We start from the raw sequence: 21685 nt of genomic DNA on the forward strand, positions 1-21685 counted from the left end.
TGGGAATTGTTCCTGGTCACCTGTACTGTAAAGTGTTGTGTTAGCCTCTACAATACAGTGCCACCCGACATAAACACAAGAGAGTTTGCAGGTGCTGGAAATCCAGAGGGACACACACAAAATGCTGGAGGGATTCATCATTTGGAAACGAAGGAAGAGTCAATATTTTGGCCTAGACTCTTCTTCAAGACTCTCAGCCCGAAACACCGACTGTTCGTTCTCCTTCATAGATGTTGTTTGACCTGCTGACGTCCTCCAGAATTCTGTGTGTGAATCTGATTTGACATGAATCTGGTCTGTTTACATTTCCGTCATAGTCATGAAAATCTCAAGTTCAACGTCACTTCAGAGAAATTAGAGCTACAGTTCCTTTTATTGATTGTTTTATGAGATAATCTCCGTGCACATCCACATCACAACATCCGAAACAGAAGGGGGAACTGTCCGGTATGTCCAGTCAATACCACTTTGGCCGACCTGCCTTCAAGTGGCCACAGGGTGCGACGGAATCTGGATAGGGTGTGCTTCAACTTTCTGTGTCAGGAGCGACGCATGAGCTTCCTGTAGTGCGATATCTTCATTCCTCAATTTGCTGGCTCTTCTCTTCATGGCTCTAAACAGAGAAAGAAAAATAACCTGCTCATTACGACTATCACATATCTCACCCATCACTAAGTTGCCTAACCCTCCGGACATGGCCTCTTCTCGCTGCTACCATCGGGGCGGAGGTACAGGAGCCTGAAGACACACACTAAAAGTTTTAGGAACAGCATCTTCCCCTCCATCCCCTGGATCTCCTGTGCACCTTCTCCGGTCTCTCATCATAACCAAACCTTTCCATCCGAGGGAATATCTTGATGAATCTCCTCTGCACCCTGTCCCGTGTCTCCTCATAACTGAACCATTCCATCCCAGCGAATATCTTGGTCAATCTCCTCGACACCCTCTACGGTCTCTCATCATTACTGAACCTCTCCACACGAGGGAATGTCTTAGTGAATCTCTCTTGTACCCTCTCCGGCTCGAGCACATCTCTCCCACCGAGCAAAGACCCAGAAACGCACCGCATCTGGGTTCGGGCAACAGTTTGTGTCCCGCGTCTGACTGCTGTACGCCGCGGCGGAATGCCTGGCGAAGATGACCGGGATCTTCACGGAGCCTTTGGGCTTCGGAATGGGGTGAGCCAGCGGTGTCCCATACCGGGACCTCTGCACTTGGGCTGCATGGAGCTATTTCTGTGCCTTCTCCTTCTCCTCCTTCTTCTTCTCTGGGTCTCTGCAGCGGCAACGAGTCTCCCGATCGCGGAGGGCGGACGGTCCTGCGTGCAACACCCAGGTGGCTGCTTGCTGCGGAGGTGGCGTGGGCTGGGGACGCACTTTCTCTGCCGGGGACGCTGCGTGCAGGAGGTCACGGGAATCCCACTGGACGGAATCTGCCACGCCACTCTGAAGGATCCACCCCGCCTCTACCGGGAACTGAGGAAGGTATGGCGTCTGGCCTCATCCAGACAATGTGATCCTGTGTTGTTGGACGGTGCTGTCGCTGCCTGGTGGGGTCTGGTCCCGATCCAATCACGGTGGATTCAGGAAAGGCACGAGGAAGTGTAGGAGTTCTAGCTGCACCACCACGCAATGTTCTCATCGGATCCAGGCCTCTCAATGATTGTATAAATCACATGGACTTTTGAATTTACCACTTTAAGTCTGTGCTTGAATAAGAACTCTTTAAGAACAGTTTAGATTATGAAGACACGCAGTCCTCTTTTATTGTCATTTAGTAATGCATGCATTAAGCAATGATAGAATATTTCCTCTGGTGTGATATCACAAAACACAGGACAGACCAAGACTGAAAAAACTAACAAAACCACATAATTATAACATATGGTTACAACAGTGCAACAATACCGTAACTTGATGAAGTCTATGAGCACAGTAAAAAGTTCAAAGTCTCTCAAATGTCCCACATCTCACGCAGATGGGAGAAGGAAGAAAAACTCTCCCTGCCATCCCCGACCACAGTCCGACTCTGAGTCATCCGAAAACTTCGAGCCTCCGATCAGCTCTCCGACACCGAGTACTGAGCGCCTTCTCTGCCCGAACGATTCGACGGCAATCTCGGTCGCCAACAGCAGGTAACGCCAGGGATTTTGAGGCCTTCTCTCCGGAAGATTCCCGACCGCGCAGTAACAACAGCAGCGAACTGGCGTTTCAGAAATTTCTCCAGATATTTCTCTGTGCTTTCATGTCTGTCTCCATCAAATCAGAATTGTCCACGGCCCCTAGTTAACGGATACGATATCATTTTCACCGGAGGCTGCAGTTGCCTCACTGTTAATTTCTGGTTAAGTTAGTCGTTCGTTTACTTTTCGATGTTTTGAGCAGAGGTGAATAAATATCGTTGTTTGTTTATAGAATCTGACTCAATTTCTTATCCATTGTTGCTGGACACATGACAGCGGCGGAAAGTGTGGAGCGCTGCCCGGGCCGACTGACTACCCCTTTTCCCTGGATACGTTTGTGTCCGGCTGTCCTTTGAGAGGGAGTACAAGGTTGCAATGGGCGCATTCCGGGAGCGCCCCCGCCCCGGGAAAATTGACTATTTTATACACGGTAGTAACCATATTTTAACTTAAGTATACTTATTGTCTCGATATTGTATGTCTGTACCCTGTATATTTGCGTTCTAAGAAAACTTTTATACTTTTGTGAAAAGGGAGTACTCACCGTTGGGTAAAGTTCAGTTCCATAAAGGTAGCAACAGGTGAAGGTGGCTGCAAGACATCCCTTGCCAAAGGCAGCGAGCGAGGTCCGGACAGTCTGCAGGTCTACAAGGGCAATAGATTCCACTTTCAAATGGCAGGAAGCTCACTTAAGGCATTGAAACACGTAAAACAGTCGGAGGAGCAGTTAGTTTAAGGCACAGGATCAGAATTAGGCCATTCAGCTCATCAAGTCTTCTTCGCTGTTCCTTCATGTCTGATCTTGGATCCCACTCAACTCCATTTCCCTGCCTTCTTGCCATATCCTTTGATGCCCTGACCGATCACGAAACGATCAAATTCCACCTTAAATATACGCACGGACTTGGCCTCCACCGCAGTCTGTGGCAGAGCGTTCCACGGGTCTATCACTCTCTGGAAAAAAATAATTCCTCCATACCTCTGTTCTAAAAGGACACCCCTCAATTTTGAGCCTTGTGTTCTACTTCAGGGTGTCCCCACCATAGGAAACATCCAGTCCACATCCATCCTATCTAGTCCTTTCAACATTTAGTAGGTTTCCATAAGATCCATCCGCATTCTTCTAAATTCCAGTGAGTACAGTCCAGAAGCTGCCAAATGCTCCTCATATGTTAACCCCTTCATTCCCAGCATCATCCTCGTGAACCTCATCTGGACTCTCTCCACTGACAACACAACCTTTCGGGCCCATTTCTGTTGACAATACACAAGTGTGGCCTGACTCATGCCTTATAAAGCCTCCTGCAGGCGGAACTTCCAGGATAGACCACCAGTCATTAGGACAGGCCACCGACTCCAGGACGAGCCTCCTGTCCCTAGGCTCCCGGTTTTGGCGATCAAGCTTCGATTTTCAGAATTCTAATTGTCCAGTGGCCTTCGCTGTTAGATATCGACCGCTCGACAATCTGATATTGAAACTCTGAACTCCAGGCTCGAACCTCGAGCTCGCCGGCTGACCTCCTGCTCACACTGGACGTCCAATCTCAGGACCCACGGACCCGGACAGCCCAACGTCCACAGATGTCTTTTGCCACCAGTCTACATCACTAGACCTCGAGTGCTGAACGGGCGGCCTGTCCTTTAAACACCTCCATATCGCTGTTCCTAAACCAGAGTGGATTCTGATGCTTTTGATCCAAGGTTCTTTCAGAAGTGAGGAAAAAGGCACAAAACGTGTTGCTTCACCGCCGTTCTATGAAGTGTTGATAGAACAAAGACGGTGGTAGAGTGCAGAGGGAGAGGCAAAAGAAAGAGAGAGAAGAGGCCGCTGCCTCGTGGTCAGCTTTTCATACACAGCGATCAGAAACATTCAGTTCTGATTTGCAGATAAGTCAGCCAATCAGAAACCCGATATTCAGATTACACAACACCAGGAGAAGCATCGGGACTGTCCAGAATCATTCAGAGGTAACCACTAGGGGGCATACGAAACAATTGCACATATAGTACTGTGCAATATCTGAGGTAGCTCGGGTCCCTAAGATCTTTGCATATTACTGTATTTGTCAACATGGGGCGGATATCGAGTTCGTAACTAAGGCGGGAGCAAAGGATGTTGGGAATGGTGTGTCGGACAGGTGGCAGAGAAGGAAGGCCAGGGGCGGTGGAGGTGGAGGTTGGGGGGGGGGCGCGGGGTGGCGTCACAGGTGAAGACACCCCAAGCCCTGAGACACCGGGCAAGGTTGTTTGATTCCAAACAATGGTTTATTGATTATCACAGTTCAAAACCATCCCTACAGAAATAAAAAAGCATCTAATTGAGAGACACAATTTCTCCGGAGAACGGAGCTTGGCGCCTCCTTGACTGGAATTTCCATTGAAGGGAGATTGATAAAGAAACCCTTGAGCTCCAAATAGAGAGCTCGGAGTCTGGATTGTGAAAGCGCAAACACTTACGTCCTTCCTGTTGAGAGGGCAGTCGGACTTTACAGACGAACTCCTACCTTTAGGAATAATGGCGTTTGTCAGCACTGTAGACCCTGCCAGTGTAAGTGAGGTGGCCTGTGTGAACCTTCTCCCGATCAGTCTCAGCGTCAAAAAGGCCACGATCTTCGCCGGAATGTCCACGGCTCCAAAGATGAGCTGGATGAGGTAGATGTCAACTCCGAACCCTTGCAGGTCGATGGACAGCCCGTAATAAACGAAACTCGTTGAAAACCTGTTAACACGAAAACAAAACACAAAATGTGCAGAGTGGAAAGTTACCAGGATGCTGTCTGATTAGAGAGCGCGTCTTATGAAGATAGGTTGAGTGAGCTCGGGCTTTTCTCTTTATAGCGAAGGAGGATGAGAGGTGATGTGGTAAAGGTGTTCAAGATGATAAGAGGGATAGGTGGAGTGGACAGCCAAGGAATTTTTCCAGGGTGGAAATGGCTAATACAAGGAGGCGGAATTTTAATGTGATTTGGAATTTAGAATTTATTTAAATCTTAAATCCGTCCGACAACGTGAAGGATTAAAATCTTAGCGTTATGACTCTATCGCAATGTACAGACATGTGAATTTATATGTGTAATGGCTTGTAGAAAGAAGGCGTCCCGTAGCCTGTTGGTCCTGGCTTTAGTGCTGTGGTAGCGTTTGCCAGAATCCACAATCAGCTCTTTTACTTTTGGACATTAAGGAAGAGATTGTTATCTTGGCGCCACTTCGTCAGTATAATAACCTCGCCTCTGTATGCTGGCTTGTCATCTCTAGAAATAAGGCTGATCAGCAGATTGGAGCAGAGTGTGGTAGCACTCAGGTGCAAGGGGAACAGAGAGGTTGGTGGAAAGCATGGGGAGGGTGCGGGATATAACCGGTAGGTCTTGTTTTTTACACAGAGTGGTGGATGTGCAGAACGGCCTGCCGGGGGTAGTGGAAGAGGCAGATACATTAGTGGCAGTCAAGAAGCTCTCAAACAGACACAATGATGATAGAGAAATTAAGCTGGGAAAGAAAGGAGTTGGCTGGTCACTTTGGCTGTGAAGGGAAAACTGATTGGGTTTTCCCTCTGGAAAATCACCCAAGGGAAGCTGTCGGGCAGGAAGTTTAAACAATTACAAGAACCAATTACAGTTGCCTGTTTAATTGCAGATTTGCTAGAATTACGACAGACTGCCGATGCAGAACGGCGCAGATTAGAAACGGAAATCGAATGTCGGCAGAAAGCTGAAGCCGAGCGAGATAGGTTAGAAGGGAACACAGAAGGCTCCAAAATGAGTCGAAACCTTTAAAGAGAGGACTACGGATTTAGAGGGTCACAGAGGTATACATATTGATTTGATGCATATAAAGCAGTTTCAGTTTGAGGCATGAGAAATTACTTAAAGAAAAAATGTGAACCAGAGGAGGGAGCCGAACTAGCGAAGGATGAAGTGGAAGAATTAAGGAAACAGGGCAGTGATTTAAAGACGACTATGAATGTGATTCAGAAATCAGCATTGGTAAGGAAGAGTAACATTGGCGATCATACAAAGTGTTTAAAGCATATTCAAAAACTTCAAGACAAACTTCCTCCAAGCGAGGAATAACATGTGCTTAAGTATCTGAACAAGGGGAGGAAAGTGAATATGGAGATATTGATTGCCATGATTTTCCAGATGGAACTACTAGATACAGTTACGATAATTACGTAGCACCATTTCCTGAGCAACTGCACCCGATATGCTACCAACAGGAACTGGTACTACCATCTGCACCATTGGCACCCCTAGTTACCATCAGAGAGATGGGAGCAAATCAAAATCAGAATATCACATACATGGTTGTAGACGGGTCATATTCTGCATGGAGGCCAGTCACCAGTGGAGTGCCTCAGGGATCGGTTCTGAACTCTTACTCTCAGTGATTTTTATACAGTAATTGACCTGGATGAGGAAGTGGAGGGATGGGTTAGTAAGTTTGCTGATGACCAAAGGTTGGAGGTGTTGTGGATAGTGTGGAGGGCTGTCAGAGGTTACAGCGAGACATTGACAGAATGCAAAACTGGGCTGAGAAGTGGCAGATGGAGTTCAACCCAGATATGGTGTAAAGTGGTTCATTTTGGTAGGTCAAATATGATGGCAGAATATAGTATTAATGGTAAGACTCTCGGCAGTGTGGAGGATCAGAGGGATCTTGGGGTCGGAGTCCATAGGACACTCAAAGCAGCTGCGCAGGTTGACTCTGTGGTTAAGAAGGTGTATGGTGTATTGGCCTTCATCAATCGTGGGATTGAGTTAAAGAGCTGACAGGAATGTTGCAGCTATATAGGACCCTGTTCAGACCCTACTTGGAGTACTGTGCTCAGTTCTGGTCGCCTCACTACAGGAGGAATGTGGAAGCCATAGAAAGGGTGCAGAGGAGATTTACAAGGATCTTGCCTGGATTGGGGAGGATTATTCCCAACCTATTCAACCTATTATGAGAATAGGTTGAGTGAACTCGGCCTTTTCTCTTTGGAGCGACAGAGGATGAGAGGTGACCTGATAGAGGTGTATAAGATGATGGGAGGCATTGATCGTGTGGATAGTCAGAGGCTTTTTCCCAGGGCTGAAATGGTTGCTACAGGAGCACACAAGCTTAAGGTGCTGGGGAGTAGGTACAGAGGAGATGTCAGGAGTTAACTTTTTTACCCAGAGAGTGGTGAGTGTGTGGAATGGGCTGCCGGCAATGGTGCTGGAGGCGGATATGATAGGGTCCTTTAAGAGGCTTTTAGCTAGGTACACGGAGCTTAGGAAAATAGACGGCTCTAGGTAAGTCAGTAATTTCTAAGGTAGAGACATGTTCGGCACAACTTTGTGGGCCGAAGGCCTTGTATGTGCTGTAGGGTTTCTGTGTTTCTATGTTTCTATATTTCTATACACTACACCGTTCGGCGTACAGTAGCTTAGAGATATTGATAAGGATATTGGGACATGTGTGCTTGAAGACGATCCTGGAGAGCTTTTCCAAGCAACTAGTCATCAGGGATTAGTACACGCCCTAGATGACTCCAAGGAAAGGAGATTGATTATAATGTATTCACACCCAATTAGACACTCAGCTTTGCCAGATATGCAGCGACATTGTGGGGGAACAAGGGGGAAACTGAAAAAAATGCAATGACTGATATTTACACAACTCTGTAGGTCGAAGGGCCTGTATTGTGCTGTAGGTTTTCTATGTTTCTAGATTGTTATGAGTTTTAACAAAGGGGGACCCGGTAGATGAGCTGGCCAAATGTTATCAGAGGAGAGGTGAACATCCCACTGCATTGGTATCCCGATTTTGGACTGTGTTCTGAAGGGTTTATGGAACAGCATTACAGCGGGACAATTAAATACCAGAACCCTCAAATGGATGGTTGAGAACGCTGGTGTCTCACTGTACCAAAGACTCTAAAAAGCATTGGAAATGTTTGATCTTTCTGAACCTACACACACTGAGGTATGGGTACGGAGGACAATGCGTGGAGCAGGGGTAAAGGAGATACAAAGGACAACTAAACTATAGTGGGAAGGTAATGCTTATTGAATGTCAGGCAACGGCAAAGTAACATGGTGAAGACACCACCATCCAGGGAATTAAATCCTGAGCTTCAATGATGGAGTCAGGCCTCGCCAACATTGGTGTGTGACACAAGGTGAGATGAAACCGGAAGAACTCCAGTAAGTGGTAGAGTCACGGGCCGCCCCGTTACCTTTTTGTGGGATACTGGGGGAGTCCGAACCTCCGTCAGGAACACTAATATAAATAATGCAATTTGGGAGATATAAGGTAACGTTATCTTAAGTGGATTCACAGGACATTAACAAGTAGGACATGTGAGTGCACCATTGGTAGTAAGGATAGGAGCCATAGCATTGGGACATTCAATAGTGTTGGTGGATTTACCTAGGGAGCAGGAACATATAATGGGGAGTGATTAGAACATAGAACATAGAATAGTACAGCGCAGTACAGGCCCTTTGGTCCACAATGTTGTGCCGACCCTCAAACCCTGCCTCCCATATAAGCCCCTACCTACCTTAGATTCCTCCATATTAAACTTCATTAGTTATCTGCCTCCACCATTGACTCAGGCAGTGCATTCCACGCACCAACCACTCTCTGAGTAAAACACCTTCCTCTAATATTCCCCTTGAACTTCCCACCCCTTACCTTAAAGCCATGTTCTCTTGTATTGAGCAGTGGTGCCCTGGGGAAGAGCCGCTGGTTATCCACTCTATCTATTCCTCTTATTATCTTGTACACCTCTATCATGTCTCCTCTCATCCTCCTTCTCTCCAAAGAGTAAAGCTCTAGCTCCCTTAATCTCTGATCATAATGCATACTTTCTAAACCAGGCAGCATCCTGGTAAATCTCCTCTGTACCCTTTCCAATGCTTCCACATCCTTCCTATAGTGAGGTGGCCAGAACTGGACACAATACTCCAAGTGTGGCCTAACCAGGGTTTTATAGAGCTGCATCATTACATCACGACTCTTAAACTCTATCCCTCGACTTATGAAAGCTAACACCCCATAAGCTTTCTTAACTACCCTATCCACCTTCAAGGCAACTTTCAGGGATCTGTGGACATGTACCCCAAGATCCCTCTGCTCCTCCGCACTACCAAGTATCCTGACATTTACTTTGTACTCTGCCTTGGAGTTTGTCCTTCCAAAGTGTACCACCTCACACTTCTCCGGGTTGAACTCCATCTGCCACTTCTCAGCCCACTTCTGCATTCTATCAATGTCTCTCTGCAATCTTTGACAATCCTCTACACTATCTACAACACCACCAACCTTTGTGTCGTCTGCAAACTTGCCAACCCACCCTTCTACCCCCACATCCAGGTCATTAATAAAAATCACGAAAAGTAGAGGTCCCAGAACAGATCCTTCTGGGACACCACTAGTCACAATCCTCCAATTTGAATGTACTCCCTCCACCACCACCCTCTGCCTTCTGCAGGCAAGCCAATTCTGCATCCACCTGGCCAAACTTCCCTGGATCCCATGCCTTCTAACTTTCTGAATAAGCCTACCGTGTGGAACCTTGTCAAATGCCTTACTAAAATCCATATAAGTCACATCCACTGCACTACCCTCATCTATATGCCTGGTCACCTCCTCAAAGAACTCTATCAGGCTTGTTAGACACGATCTGCCCTTCACAAAGCCATGCTGACTGTCCCTGATCAGACCATGCTTCTCTAAATGCCTATAGATCCTACCTCTAAGAATCTTTTCCAACAGCTTTCCCACCACAGACGTAAGGCTCACTGGTCTATAATTACCCGGACTATCCCTACTACCTTTTTTGAACAAGGGAACAACATTCGCCTCCCTCCAATCCTCCAGTACCATTCCCATGGACAACGAGGACATAAAGATCCTAGCCAGAGGCTCAGCAATCTCTTTCCTCGCCTTGTGGAGCAGCCTGGGGAATATTCCGTCAGGCCCCAGGGACTTATCTGTCCTAATGTATTTTAACAACTCCAACACCTCCTCTCCCTTAATATCAACATGCTCCAGAACATCAACCTCACTCATATTGTCCTCACCATCATCAAGTTCCCTCTCATTGGTGAATACCGAAGAGAAGTATTCATTGAGGACCTCAATCACTTCCACAGCCTCCAGGCACATCTTCCCACCTTTATCTCTAATCGGTCCTACCTTCACTACTGTCATCCTTTTTTTCTTCACATAATTGAAAAATGCCTTGGGGTTTTCCTTTACCCTACTCGCCAAGGCCTTCTCATGCCCCCTTCTTACTCTTCTCAGCCCCTTCTTAAGCTCCTTTCTTGCTTCCCTATATTCCTCAATAGACCCATCTGATCCTCGCTTCCTAAACCTCATGTATGCTGCCTTCTTCCACCTGACTAGATTTTCCACCTCACTTGTCACCCATTGTTCCCTTACCCTACCATTCTTTATCTTCCTCACCGGGACAAATTTATCCCTGACATCCCGCAAGAGATCTCTAAACATCGACTACATGTCCATAGTACATTTCCCTGCAAAAACATCATCCCAATTCACACCCACAAGTTCTAGCCTTATAGCCTCATAATTTGCCTTTCCCCAGTTAAAAATTTTCCTGTCTTCTTTGATTCTATCCTTTTCCATGATAATTATAAAGGCCAGGGAGCGGTTGTCACTGTCCCCTAGATGCTCACCCACTGAGAGATCTGTGACCTGACCCGGTTCATTACCTAGTACTAGATCTAGTATGGCATTCCCCCAGTTGGCCTGTCCACATACTTTGACAGGAATCCATCCTGGACACACTTAACAAATTCTGCCCCATCTAAACCCTTGGAACGAATCAGGTGCCAATCAATACTAGGGAAGTTAAAGTCACCCATGATAACAACCTTGTTATTTTTGCACCTTTCCAAAATCTGCCTCCCAATCTGCTCCTCTGTATCTCTGCTGCTACCAGGGGGCGTATAGAATACCCCCAGTAGAGTAACTGCTCCCTTCCTGTTCCTGACTTCCACCCATATTGACTCAAAAGAGGATCCTGTTACATTACCCACCCTTTCTGCAGCTGTAATAGTATCCCTGAATAGTAATGCCACCCCTCCTCCCCTTTTTCCACACTCTCTATCCCTTTTAAAGCACTGAAATCCAGGAATATTGAGAATCCATTCCTGCCCTGGTGCCAGCCAAGTTTCTGTAATGGCCACTACATCATAATTCCATGTTATGTATCCAAGCTCTCAGTTCATCACCTTTGCTCCTGATGCTTCTTGCATTGAGCTACACACATTTCAGCCCTTCTACCTTACTGTCTTTACACCGTTTATTCTGCTTCCCTTTACTCAAAGCCTCTCTGTATGTTAGATCTGGCTTTACTCCATGCACTTCTTTCACTGCTCTATCGCTCTGGGTTCCATCCCCGTCGCAAATTAGTTTAAACCCTCCCGAACCATGTTAGCAAACCTACCTGCAAGGATATTACTCCCCCTCGAGTTCAGGTGCAACCCATCCAATCTGTACAGGTCCCACCTTCCCCAGAAGAGATCCCAATGACCTAGAAATTTAAAACCCTGCTCCCTACACCAACTCCTCAGCCATATATGGAGAATGCAAGGCTGTCTTGTATTATTGCACAGAGCTCAGCGGCATTTGCAAGGCACAACCATGACTGTGGAAAAGTGGCCGGCAGTGTGTGCAAACAAGCTCCAGACCTGAAACTATAAAAGCAATATAAGACCATAAGATATAGGAGCAGAAGTAGGCCATTCGACCCAACAAGTCTGCTCTGCCATTCAGTCACGGGCTGACCCTATTATTCCAGTCATCCCCACTCCCTTGCCTTCTCCCCGTATGTGTTCGCCAAAAAAGCAGACGAAGATGTAGGTTAGGTAAAAGAGAGTTTGGTACAAGGCGTTCCGAGGCCTATAGCCTCCAATAATAACTCTCCCATACGGCCAGACTTCAATCAAATTACATGACCATACATTTTACAACATTGACTTTCATTTGCCACTCTATTGCCCATTATTCTAATCTGTCTATGTCTTTCTGCAGCCTAACCGTTTCCTCAATCCCTGCATCATTTGCAAGTCTCACTACAAAGCCATCATCTAAATCGTTGATATACAGCATAAAAATAAGTGTTCCCAATACTGACCCCTATGGAACTGGCAGCCGAACAGAGGAGGATCATTTTATTCCTATGCGCTACCGCCTACCAATCAGCCAATGCTCTAACCATGCCAGTAAACTCCTGGTGATAACACGGGCTCTTAACTTGATAAGTAGCCTCCTGGGTGGCACCTTGTCAAAGGCCTTCTGAAAGTCCAAATACACAACATCCACTACATCCCATCTATCTATCGGACATGTAATCTTCTCAAAAAATTTGAAGAGGGTCGTCATGCTAGATTTTCCCTTTAGCAAACCATGCTGACTTTGTCCTGCCTTGTCCTGTGTCATCAAGTACTCCACAACTTCATCCTCAACAATTGACTCCAACATCTTCCCAACCACTGAGATCAGACTAACTGGTCCGTAATTCCCTTTCTGCTGCCTTCCTCCTTTCTTAAAGAGTGGAGTAGCATTTGCAATTTTCTAGTTCTCTGGCTCCTTACCAGAGTCCAATAATTTTTGAAAGATCATTACGAATGCCTCCTCAATCTCTTCCGCTACCTCTTTCAGAACATTGCGGTGCTGTTAATCTGCTCCGGGTGACTTCTGTACCTTTCAGTCTTTCAGCTTTTTGAGCTTTGTAATAGTAACTACATGCAGTCCTCTTCCCTCGCAGCCTTCAACATTTGGCACAATACTCGGCAAAGCATTCATTTAGCTCACCTACCATCTCCTTGTTCTCCCATTATTTTTTTCTCCGCTTTCATTTTCTCATGGTCCTTTATCCACTCTCATCTCCTTTTTTTTTACATACTTCATAAAGCTTTTACTATCCACTTTGAAATTGTTTGCTTGCTTGCTTTCATATTGTTCTCCCTTATGAATATTTTTGTCTCTCTCTGTAGGGCTTAAAAGCTTCGTAATCTTCTGTCTGCTCACTATTTTTTGTTTTGTTGTATGCTGGGTTTTCTTCTTTTGCATTAGCTTTGACTTTCCTTGTCAGCCACGAAATTGGTATATTGTCATTTGAATATTTCTTCAGTTTTGGAATCATCTATCCTGCACCGTTCTCATCTTTCCCAGAAACTCACGCCATTGCTGCTCTGCTGTCATCGCTGCCAGCTCCCCTTTCCAATTTTGCTGTGGCCAGCTCCTCTCACATCCCGCTGTAATTTCCTCTACCCCACTGAAATACTCCTGTATCAGACTTCACTTTTACCCTATCCAATTCAGTCATATTGTGATCACTGCTTCCTAAGGGTACTTTTACCTTAAGTTCCCTAATCACCATTGTTCAATACATAACACCCATGGTCCACACGCCACTCCTATCAGATTCCTTCTTCTTGATCCCTTCACCTCCTCCATCAGTCACCATCCAGCTTCTTACAGTTTCCACACCCCCTACCATCTTATTCTGGTTTCTTCCCACATCCTTTCAGTCCTGATGAAGGGTCTCGACCTGAAACATGGATTGTTTATTCCTCTCCATAGCTGCTGTCTCACCTGCTGAACTCCCCCAGCATTTTGTGTGTGTGTTGCTCTGGATTTCCAGCATTTACAGAATCTCTTGTGTTTGTGGTCACTGTCCAGGTCCAAGGATAAAGAAGTTCACTCACCAAACCACCATCATACAACAGGTGATCCGTCGCATTATTGGTGTCCGGACCAGATCGAACACACTCTGTTTCTTGGCAGTGAACTGGTCATTCTCCACACTCGCCTTGAGAATCTGTGGAACACGTGGTGTCAGACAGAACAAAAAATGCAAACATAGTCATTGCTCTACACGAAATGTTGGAGGAAATCTGCAGGTCAGGCAGCGTCTATGGATGGAGTTTCCTCTGGGTGCTCCGGTTACTTCACACATTACAGAGCAGTATGGGTTAGTGGTAGTGAGTTGTGGGCGTGCTATGTTGGCACGGGAAGCGTGGCGACACTTGCTTTGATTGCGTTGGTCATTGACGCAAACGATGCCTTTCACTGAACTGGTGCCAACGTAACATACCCACAATACACCTGTACGTCGTTGGGATGTGGGAGGAATCTGAAGCTCCCTTAGGAAACCGCTGCAGACAGCGGCGTGAGTCAAACCTGAATCGCCGTCTCTGTAGAGCGTTGCACAAACCGCTACACTACCAGGCTATCAAACAGCGGCTGTGTGCCGGAGTTAAGGTTCCGTGGAGTGCCGGATCACGAACGCCAGTATGATCTGTTTCCGGGAATATCGCCTACTTCAATTGTGAGTCTCTCCCCTTCTGCCTCCCGACCATTAATGTTCGCCACCATCTTCAGCAGCTTTAGAGCAGTGTGTTCCTTGCCGTTCACGATGAGCCAACGGGCCGACTCCGAGAGCCACCTGTGACAGCAAGGATGATAACTCATTGCAGGTTGATTGAAAGAGTGCAGGATGTTGCCGGGACTTGTGTTATAGGTGAAGGCTGAATAGGTTAGGACATTATTTCCTGGAGAGTAGGAGAATGAGGGGAGATCTGATAGAGGTACGCAAAATTGTGAGGGGTATAGATAAGGTAAATGCCAACAGGCTTATTTAGGTGGGACCACAACCAGGAATCATGGATTAACGGTGAAGGGTGATATATTTAAGGAGAACGTGAGGGGGAGGGGAGCTTCTTCACTCAGAGGGTGCGAAATGGGGCCCCGGTATTTAAAGGGAGTGTGGGAAATTGAGCTCCGGTCTTGAAATTCAACACAGTGAGACAGGATTTCTGATTATCAGCAGATCTGTGGAATCTCACTGTGGATTAATGACGGCCTGACTTCATCGTTCCTTGTTTAATTGCCCATTTTCACTATCGCCCCTGAAACTCTCCCTTTGCCCCTGCTCCCAGTGGAGCGCGATAGTCGTGGTTGGCGTTACTCTATTACACTACCCGCGACCCGGGTTCAATTCCCGCCGCTGTCTGTAAGGACTGTTGTACATTCTTCCTGGGGTCGCACGTGTTTCCTTGGCTTTCCTCCCCAGTTAGTAGGTAAATTTATCACACGGGAGTAATTGGGTCTCGTGGGCCCGTTGTCCGGAAGGGGCTGTTACCGTGCCATAGCTCTAAATGAAACAAACATGACAGACTAACAGTGGGTTCTTTTGATTCCAGTATATCAAGGGTAAGTGGAGTTGGACATTACCAGGAATAAACGAAAAAGACAACGCACGGGACAGAGACCGAGAGCTGGAGCCAACGCCAATCCTTGATGCCGTAGGCGATCCCGGCCAGTAAGAGCTGACCAAGCGTGTAACAGAAGGAACCACACATTGAAACAAGAGTTCGAAATCTGATTGGAGTCCACTCAATCGCTAGGTGCAAAGATGGGGGGAGAGACAGCGTGTTAATCAAAGTGGAATCTGTCTGCGTTTCTTTCCCCTCCTCCACCCTCTCTACTTGCTCATCATTCCCCTAGTTCCCCTCCCCACACTGTCGACATCTGCCCTCATCAACCACCCTCCCCATTACTTCTTACTCCACCCTCCTCTCCTATCAGATTCCACCAATTATTTTTTTTAAATTTTCTATGATAGATGTGACTTTAAAAGAATGGGATAGATTAGGCATTAAATGCTTCCAGGACTTGTTTGTGGAGGGAAGTCTCCTTCCATTTGAGCCACTGTCAGCTAAATATAGCTTACCCAAAAGTCAATTTTTTCGATACCTACAAATAAGAGAGTTTTTACGGTCTCAAATAGGTACATTTTGTAAAAGTCCTGATAAGAATCTACTAGATGTAATTTTTAATTTAAAACCTTTTTATAATGAATCTATATCTATTATTTATAATATGTTGCTGGGAATGAGAAGTGTTCCTTTTGATAAAATTAAAAATCTTTGGGAACAAGACTTACAGACTTCAATTTCTAGAGAAACTTGCAATGAAATTTTTAAATTGGCTAATACTTCATCGTTATGTGCTCACCATTCTCCCCTACGATTTAAAGTGGTCCATAGGGCCCACATGACCAAGTATAAGTTGTCTCGTTTTTATTTGTATATATCTCCTCATTGCGATAAATGTAATAATGGAGAAGCTTCACTCATTCATATGCTTTGGACATGTCCGAGTCTTGAGAAATATTGGAAAGAAGTATTTCAAACTTTCTCGGTACTTTTTAAAGTAAATGTTAAGCCTAAACCTTTGACCGCTTTATTTGGTATTGTTGGAGGAACGGATATTATTTTGGAGAAAGCTGATTTGCACATTTTGGCTTTTATTTCTCTTATGGCTAGGAGGGCTCCTGTTTAAATGGAAGGATGCAGTTCCACCCACTCACGTTCAATGGCTGCGTGATGTGATGTCATGTTTAAATTCAGAGAAGATTCGGTGTTCAATTTCTGAACCTAATCAAGACATTGCGGGGACCTTCTTTGAACTATTTTCAAAACCTTTGATTTGCCGTTAAAGCACAGATGATGGCTAATAATACACTTTTTTTTCTTTTTTTCTTCTTTACTAATCAGCTTCGGTCTTGGTAGTGGGTTAGATTTTTTATTTCCATATAATTAATTTACTATATTTCAATATTATGAATTAATCAATTTGTATGAATATAGAGTAAAGAGTTTGTATGTGAGATTGTATAATGTTTTTGATATATTTCTTTTTTTCTTGAACTCCGCATTCTTCTATGTAGAAAATTAATAAAAATATTGAAAAAGATCGTCTCCCACTATTGGAAACATCCTCTCCATGTCCACTCTATCCAGGCTTTCAATATTCGATAGGTTTCGATGAGATCCCCCTCATTCTTCTAAACTCAAGTGAGTACAGATCAGAGCCACCAAATATTCCTCATACATTAACCCTTTCATTCCTGTGATCGTTCTCCTGAACCTCCTGTTGACTCTCTCCAATTCCAGCAGGTCTTTTCTTGATCCCAAGATTCTCGCAGCATTCGTCATATAAATTCTCAGCGTTTTAACTTGCTTTTATATTCCAGCGCTCTGGAAGTGAACGCTAATTCCATTGATTCACCACCCTCTGGCTGAAGAAATCCCTGCTCATGTCTGTTTTTAAGACACCGTCCTTCTTCACTTGGGCGACAGTTTACTCACCGAGAGATAAGCAATTGTTGATGGCACCCGACACGCCGACGCCTGTCAGAAATCTCCAGAAGCAGAAAAGCGGGAAAGAGGAGGAGAACGCTCCACACGTCCCCGAAACAGCGATCACGAAGTGCGACCATAGCAGCAGGGTTCGGCGGCCATACCTGACGGGCGAGAAGCATTGGGTAAGCACCAGTGAACAGGAGCCCATGTTGACATGGGACTACAGGAGAGTATCGGTAAGTGGCTCTCTGGTCCTTGTGATGTGGTTAATGTTTCAACGGCTGTGTGATGTTCGACTGATGTTATCCAGGAGTCTGAATGGTTCCAGAGCCGTCATAGAACATAGAACATTACAGCAAAGTACAGACCTGTCAGCCCATCATGTTGTACTGACCCTTGATTCACTCCAAGATCAATCTAACCATTCCTTCCCAAATCGCCCTCCATTTTTCTATCATCCATGTGCCTATCTAAGAGTTTCTCAAACCTCCGGAATGCGTCTCCCTGTACCTCCAACCCAGGCCATGTATTCCACTCACCCACCACTCGGAGTGAAAAAACTTACCTCCGACATCCACAGCCCTGCCTGTCATTACGGTCATTATGTGGCAAGCCGTGTGAAGTGGGCAGTCATGATCTTTGCCCTTTATTGTTCATGGCAATTTTTTTCTGCAGAAGTGGTTTGCCCTTGCCTTCTTCTGGCCAGTGTCTTTATAAGACCGGTGACCCCAGCCATTATCAATACCCTTTGGAGATTGTCTGCCTGGCGTCAGTGGTCGCATGTCCAAGACTTGTGATATGCACCAGCTGCTCGGTCGACCCTCCACCATCTGTTCCAATGGTTTCAGGTAACCCGGATCGGTGTTGGGGGGAGTGGGGGTTGCTAAGCACGTGCTACACTTTGCCCAAAGATATACTTTCTGTATCCCCCTATACATCCCACTAATCACCCTAAGAGTTTGGACTCTGGTATTAGCTGTTTTCCCCACATTCATTGATCCCTCAAAGTTTCCGCACATGTTGATGTAGCGGCTAGGAAGGGTTTTGGTGTATTGGGTTCATCATTCGGGAGATTGCGTTAAAGAGGCATGAGGTAATGTTACTCTCTGTAAATCTCTGGTGAGTCCACACTTGGAGTATTGTGTTCAGTTCTGGTCACCTCATTATAGGTGGAAGTTTCAGGCAGGATGCAGATTTACCAGGATTCTGCCTGGATTAGAGAGCAAGTTTTCTGAGGATAGGTTGAGTGAGTTACAGCTTTGTTCTTCGGCGGATGAGAGGTGACTTGATAGAGGTGTACAAAATGATGAGAGGCATAGGTCGAGTGGATAGCCAGAGACTTTTTCCCAGGATGGAAATGGCGAATATGAGGGGGCATGATTTTAAGGTGAATGGAAGAAAGATCAGGCTGGGGATGTCAGAGGTATGTATTTTACTCAGAGAGTAGTCGGTGCCTGGGGTGGTGGTAGAGGCAGATATATTAGGAACATTTTAAGAGACTTAGATAGGGATCTGGCGTCCACATCCAGAGATCCCTCAAAGTCGATAGGATGGTTAAGAAGATGCAGAGTGCTTGGCCTTCAGCAGGCAGAAGATTCAATTCAAGTGTCTCCAGGTAACATTGCAGCTCTATAAAACTCTGGTTAGATCACACAGCAGCTTAAACACTCTCGTTCAGCCGTTGCTTTCCCTGTCCCCCCCCCCCCCCGATGTTGTTTTACCCATTGAGTTTATTCAGAGATTATTCGTTAAACCATCTCCACGTTGCCCTTTGAGTCATTTGGCTGTGTGACTGTCGTTGTGGTGTGGGGTTTAATGTGGATTGTATTGTGCTTCTAGTGTTCTGTGGCTCTCAGCAAGACGACGAAAGTCACCGTTGTATGTGGCATCCAAACTTTGATAATAAATGTACTTGGAACCTTGAACTTACTTGTCGGCCAGTCTGCCCAGGACACTGGCTCCGATCAGCAGTCCGGCCATGTAGATGGACTGTACCATCCGCTTCAGAGACTTCCGATCACACACGAGGTCCCACTGCCGAAACAAGGGCACAACTGACCGTCACTGAGGACACGGCAACCCCGCGCCGCCCAATTACACCCGTGTGACCAATTACCCTACTAACCCACACGTCTTTGAACTGTGGCAGGAAACCCACGCGGTCACAGGGAGAATAGACAATCTGCTTACAGACCGTGTCGGGAATTGAACCCGGGTCCCTGGTGCTGTAAAGCGTTGCGTCACGGCGCATTCTGTTCACTCCATCAAGTCACCCCCTTCAGTACACCATCCCCCAGAAGCGAGGGGGGCATTTCCAGCCGTACCTCTGTCACGATTGTTGACGTGAACTGGGAGTGGTCGTACACCCACCCATCGGTGCATTCCTGTGTGTCAGGTTGGCTCCCGTTGCCCTGGGTCTCGTTGGTGCCCAAGAGATGCCACTGCGGGGAGGTGTACATGCGGCACTTGTCCGGCTTTCCTTCCCGGTCCATGGGCAGGAACACGCGGAGAAACTCCGCCCTCAGTGGCTCCTCCGTCACATTGAGGTACGTCGAATCCTCACCTCCCAGCCGCACCCTGCACCGGTGGTCGGGGACAGCGGCCACGAAGTTCTGGAGGAGATTGTTGCAGGACATGAACAAGGTCGGAATTGATAGTAGGGCAATGTGGATGGCTTGGAACTTCCCCAGGTCTCCATCGATCTCCAGGCGGTCCCCAAAAGCCATGGTCTGAGCAGGAGGAGGGCAGACCAGGTGTACTGAGGCAGACTGTGCTGGCAATCGATGCCTAAACCCACAGTCAGCCTTTTGTATGTGATGTCCGGTAATGTGTAACAAGTTGACAACAAGATTTAATTAATTATTCTGAACTGTTAAACTAAGTTTAATGACAGCATTCACTGTAAAATAATGTTCTAGGGAGCACAGGGTAAAGGAATTGTAAACACAGGTGATTCTGCAGATGTTGGAAATCCAGAGCAACACATACAAAATGCCGTAGGAACTTAGCAGGTCGGGCAGCATCTATGGAAATGAATAAATAGTCATATTTTCAAGCAGAGACTGGAAAGGAAGGTGTCAAATGCCAGAGGAAGAATTTAAAGGAGTCGTTGAGAACATAGGGAGATAGAATTCACCCTGCAGTTTGAGAGATCAAAGTCACACTCAGTGGCCACTTTATTAGGAACCTCTTAACCCTAATAAAGTGGACACTGAGTGTATGTCTGTGGTCTTCTGCTGCTGTAGCCCATTCATTTCCATGATTTGATGTGTTGTGCGTTCAGAGGTGCTCTCCTACACACCACTGTTGTAATGTGTGGTAATTTGAGTTACTGTCACCTTCCTGTCAGCTTGAACCAGTCTGGCCATGGTCCTCTGACCTCTCTCATTAACAAGGTGTTTTCACCCCACAGAACCGCTTCTCGCTGGATTTTTAAAATTGTTTTTTTGCCCCATTCTCTGTAAACTCGGGAGAATATTGTGTGTGAAAATCCCAAGAGTTTAAGAAGAAGAGAAAATCTGCAGATGCTGGAAATATAAGCAACGCACACATAATGCTTCAGGAACTGATTCATCAACTGTACTGGTTTCTACAGATGCTGCCTGGCCTGCTTAGTTCCTCCAGCACTTTTTTTATCCCAAGAGATGAGTAGTTTCTGCCATATTCAATCCACTCCATCTATTAGCAACAATCATTCCACGGCCAAAGTCACTTTGGTCACATTTCATACCCATTCTGATATTTGATCGGAATAACAACTGAACCTCTTGACCATGTTGGTATGCTTTTATACATTGAGTTGCTGCCACATGATTTGCTGATTAGATATTTACATTAACCAGCTGGTGTGCATTCGTATGTAATAAATTGCCCGCTGTGAGTAACAGTAATGTTTTTTCAGTCTGGGCCCTATTCCCGGGATGGCGGACTGGATGTGTGGTTATTGGTGTGTAGGCGAGGTTGTGGGAAGGGGCCCAGTCAGTACAACGCACAGCGACATCGGACATCGAACACAGGACAAGACCATCGAGGGATTTCACTCATCTGTAGATACAGAGTTATGGCTTGTTTCAGAACGATCCACAGCAGGGGCACAGGCCCTTCAGCCCAATCAGTCTGTGCTGCCCCAGATGCCCCAACTCATTGGCAATGTTTGGCCTTTAAAGCAGCGGTTCATAACCATTTTTATGATCTCAACCCCTGCCATTAAACCTGGTGTACGTGGAACCCAGTTTGGGAATCGCTGATCTGAACCTTTCCCATCCAGGTACCTGTCCACATGATGTTAATGTCTCACCCTCTGACAGGTCGTTCCATCTACAGACTCGGGCTCTTGAGTCCGGGCATGATCTTT

At 46.2% G+C, this 21685-nt stretch overlaps 1 protein-coding gene across 1 annotated transcript; it reads right to left on the bottom strand.

Moving 5' to 3' along the window:
* Positions 1-371: 371 nt before the first annotated feature.
* On the bottom strand, positions 372-20057 carry LOC140188908 (solute carrier family 22 member 6-A-like). Its single transcript, XM_072245562.1, has 11 exons — positions 19656-20057; positions 19262-19365; positions 17338-17492; positions 15419-15587; positions 14507-14630; positions 13891-14003; positions 4687-4901; positions 2727-2827; positions 1242-1475; positions 1042-1166; positions 372-613 (listed from the first exon to the last, which is right to left on the bottom strand). Exons 1-11 carry the CDS (start codon positions 20055-20057, stop codon positions 484-486), a joined length of 1872 nt encoding a protein of 623 aa, XP_072101663.1. The 3' UTR covers positions 372-483.
* Between the last annotated feature and the right edge of the window lie 1628 nt (positions 20058-21685).

The sequence above is a fragment of the Mobula birostris genome, chromosome 28, assembly GCF_030028105.1.
Source record: "Mobula birostris isolate sMobBir1 chromosome 28, sMobBir1.hap1, whole genome shotgun sequence".
NCBI lineage: Eukaryota > Metazoa > Chordata > Chondrichthyes > Myliobatiformes > Myliobatidae > Mobula > Mobula birostris.